The sequence below is a fragment of the Sinocyclocheilus anshuiensis genome, unplaced genomic scaffold (genome assembly GCF_001515605.1).
Source record: "Sinocyclocheilus anshuiensis isolate Anshui unplaced genomic scaffold, SAMN03320099.WGS_v1.1 scaffold890, whole genome shotgun sequence".
In the NCBI taxonomy this organism is placed as follows: Eukaryota; Metazoa; Chordata; class Actinopteri; order Cypriniformes; family Cyprinidae; genus Sinocyclocheilus; species Sinocyclocheilus anshuiensis.
The window spans coordinates 352,507-356,705 of NW_015537986.1; the positions used below are offsets into that span (position 1 = coordinate 352,507).

The window sequence follows — 4,199 nt, forward strand, 5'->3', positions numbered from 1 at the left end:
AGAACATTTATGCTTTGCCATCACAGGAATAAACTGCATTTTAAAATACATTCACATAAAAAAATCAGTTATTTTAAATGGTATAATATTTCACATTATTGCTGTTTTACTCTATTTTTGATCAAATAAATGCAGCTGGTAGTGTAGTGTAAAGTATCTTTAGTTAATGTGGTATGAACAAACTTAATGAGTCGTAATGAGTCAATCTTAAGGAGAGGAAACGGATGTGAGATTACTGTAGTAGTATTTTTCTCATGAGAAACATATGAGAAGCAGGAGGCTTTAGCAAACCCCCTTATTTGCGCTTCATTAAATCTCACTAGCGCCTTGAAGAAGTTGAGATATTAAAAGAGAACGCATCTCTGAATTTTTTTGCTCTCATTCCTTAATCTATGCCTCTCTCCCTCAGGACATGTTTGAAAAACCATCCCTGCCTGAGTACAAAGTGGCAGCAGTCCAGAAGTCTCGATTCATCCTGCTGCATTATAGTGTGTCCAAGGCGTTGTGGGATTGGATGATTCTACTGGCTACATTCTATGTTGCTGTGACCGTGCCGTACAATGTGTGTTTCACAGCGTACAGTGATCTGGAGACTGCAGGCAGGAGCACGATAGTTAGCGACATCGCAGTGGAAATGCTTTTTATTCTGGGTGAGTTTACTAAGAAAGCAAGCCTTTGAACTGAAAGAACATTCGAGTAACCTTGTAGAATCGGATGGTTTATCATCAACACATAAAACTTCAGTTACCACCTGTAATATGTGAGTGTATAAATGCCTCAAAAGAGACTCAAAGTAAATAATAATTTAAAAAATAAAATAAGACTTCCAAGAAAATGTCATTAATCTTCTTTCTCTTTCAGACATCATTCTTAACTTTCGCACCACCTACGTGAGTCAATCAGGGCAGGTGGTGTATGAGCCTCGCTCCATCTGTCTGCATTATGCTACCACGTGGTTCTTCGTGGATCTGGTGGCTGCTCTGCCCTTTGACCTGCTCTATGCATTTAACATTACTGTTGTAAGTTCACATGTGTGAATATAGAAATCATTTTATTTCCCAATCATATGGCTTATTTAAAAATAGTAGAATGGGGAGGGTATGATGGTTCAAAAGAAAACTCCAGAGGTCCTTTACAAAGAAGTTACGTGGTGGTACCATGATCTAGACTACAGGCCATGGTACAGAATGATTAACATTTTTGTTTCCAAAGTACTTTTTTGTTTGTTTTTTGGAGCAAGCAAATGATGTGATTACAAGGTATTAATATTTACACAGGCTATTGACACACACGTTTGTGCTTGTTCAAGACGTCTCTAGTGCACCTGCTGAAAACTGTGCGATTGTTGCGTCTGTTAAGACTGCTGCAGAAGTTGGACAGATACTCACAGTACAGCGCCATGGTACTAACGCTGCTCATGTCGATGTTCGCTCTGCTGGCTCACTGGATGGCCTGCATCTGGTACATCATTGGACGCAAAGAGATGGAGACCAATGCCAATGGAGCCTGGGACATAGGTAAGATATTCAAACACTCTGATGAGTTAAATAAATCTTTGAAAGAGCTGCTTTGGTGTTCTTATCAAGTTAAATGGGGTGTTTCCTTGAGTCTCACAGAACGAGATTTTGACTTTCGGCATAATGCCACATTGATGCTTATTCTGGCCAAAAACTCCCACTTAGGAATAGGATAGGAAGAGACCATCTGACCAACATGCAAAGTGACCAGCTTTTGATCAATAGCATTTTTCTTTTGGCTTTTGGATCATTGCAGAAATAATTTCAGTGACCAGCAAAAGTTTATGATTCTTAAACATTTTGTTCAACACAACCTTTATGAATTTTGAAACTTAAATACAATTGCCATTAGTAAAAAGCTAAATGTAGGCTTTAAACTAACTACACCAACAGTTACATGACTTCAATATCACCACCCATTCAAAAAAACCATCGACTTTAGGACGATGGAACCACTAAAATGCTAACTCGTTTCTAAGTTTTAGCCTTCAAAAATTATGTAATGCCTGGAGCTGAACTGAATAAACACATGGGTCTCAATCCATCACAAGGTGCTCATTTACTGTAGTCTGAGACCAGAGACTGGTTTGTGTTTGTGGATCTAAAAAACGTGTACATGTAAGCTTATCCCTTATCACACACCATTGAGGTTCGTATTTGAAGGAAAAGGTTATTACTGTAATATAAGGTTCTCCACTTAAGGTTATTTTTGGCTTCACGCATGTTCACAATGTGCAGATTATGCTTCGTTCACATTCTGAACTACCTTGGCAATTGGTTGGTATTGGCGTAGTTGGAGACTAGTGCATTATACATTGTTTTCTTTTGTAAAATTTCTTTACAAAACAAGAATGACAGCTCTCAACTGTTTGGAATTCATTGCAGTATGTTACATGCTCCATGTTTACATTACAGTACAAAATTATTCATAAGACGTCTCATTTTGTATAGGTGATCAAGATTGAAAGTCTAACTAGTAGGTGTTCAGCTACATACAATTGCTTTTCATTTTTTAGATTTAGAATATATTTTAGTGTTACTGTAGAAATGTAGCAAATTTCTGTCTTATTCAGTTTTGTATTATGTTTGATTTTTAAATTTTTATAGTTTTGACATGTAGTACATTGAGTTTTGGTGGTGGTTGTGCCTGAGTGAGAAATTAATTCATGTCATTTGAAAGATGTGGTCACTGAATGTATTTTGTGCCAAATCAAAGGAAAATGATCCAGAGTTTAACCCACATAGACTACTCGTGTGCTCACTGTGTGAAGAGTTTTGAAAAGTATTGAGAATTGAGTACTAGAGCTTGTAGAAAACTGTAAGAAGTTCAGCTCGACTCAGTAACTGTGTGCGGCTGTGCGCATTTCACAGTCAAGCGCGTGGAAGCTATTCATCAGTTTTTGGCATGTATGAAGCTGGGGAAGAGTGCCTTGGAGCCGATGGTGGTTGTGTCTGCCATCACGTCGTTGGGGACTATTGCATGAGACTTCTGCTGCTGGCTGAAATTAACTTGGTTCACAGTAAATGCTGCCCCATGCAAACTCTGTATGTGCTCTGAATTGGAGTTGCTAATACATTTGGGTACACAACATGTGCCAGGTTAACTTTTCCATTGCATAATTTTGTGAACAAAGAATTCCACCCCATTTCTAATAAAAGGCATACATATATATATATATATATATATATATATATATATACAGGTGCATCTCAATAAATTAGAATGTCGTGGAAAAGTTCATTTATTTCAGTAATTCAACTAAAATTGTGACACTCGTTATTAAATAAATTCAATGCACACAGACTGAAGTAGTTTAAGTCTTTGGTTCTTTTAATTTTTGATGTCAATTAAACAAAGAATCTCCATGCACTAAAATAGAAGCTTGATAGTTTAATGTTGAAAGTGAAGAAATAAATATTTGTAAATATATAATACCATTCAAAAGTTTGGGATCAGTAAGGTTTTTAATGTTTTTTTCTTTTTAAATAAGTCTCTTATGCTCATCAAGGCTGCATTTATCTGATCAAAAATACAGTATAAACAGTAAAATTGTAAAATAATATTACAAAAAATAAAGGTTTTCTATTTTAATATATGTTTATATTATTATTTAATGTATTAAAATTTAATAAAATAATATAATTTATTAATGTGGTGGCATAGCTGAATTTTCATCAGCCATTGCTCCAGGCTTCAGTGTCACATGGTCCTTCAGAAATCATTCTAAAATACTAATTTATTATCATGTTGGAAACAGTTGTGCTGCTTAACATTTTTTAGAACCTATGATACTTTTTTCAGGATTTTTTGATAAATAAAAAGTTAAAAAGAACAGCATATATTAAAAATCAAAATCTTTTGTAACAATATAAGTCTTTAATATAACTTTTTATCAATTTACCATATCCTCAATGAATAAAAGTATTAATTAATTAAAAAAAATGTACTGAACCCATACTTGTTACAAAAGATCTTGTTGAAGAAAAGTCTTGCTGAGCATAAGACAAAAAAAACATTAAAAATCAAACTTTTGAACAGTAGTGTAAATATTAGTATTATAATTTTACTATTGTACTGTACAGTAAATTATAATTATTATAAAATTTTATCATCATCATAATTTACAATTTTTGAATACTAAGATTTATCTCTTTTCATTTTTTGTTCACTGAAAGAGGTCT

At 34.4% G+C, this 4,199-nt stretch overlaps 1 protein-coding gene across 1 annotated transcript in view; it reads left to right on the forward strand.

Annotated features, from left to right (window-relative positions):
* LOC107674597 (potassium voltage-gated channel subfamily H member 4-like) overlaps nt 1-4,199 on the forward strand; it is a 37,007-nt gene that overhangs the window by 21,568 nt on the left and 11,240 nt on the right. The window contains exons 5-7 of the mRNA XM_016468622.1: nt 342-650; nt 862-1,019; nt 1,310-1,517. Of these exons, the coding sequence (XP_016324108.1) occupies nt 342-650; nt 862-1,019; nt 1,310-1,517 (675 nt within the window). The remainder of the gene's footprint in view (nt 1-341; nt 651-861; nt 1,020-1,309; nt 1,518-4,199) is intronic.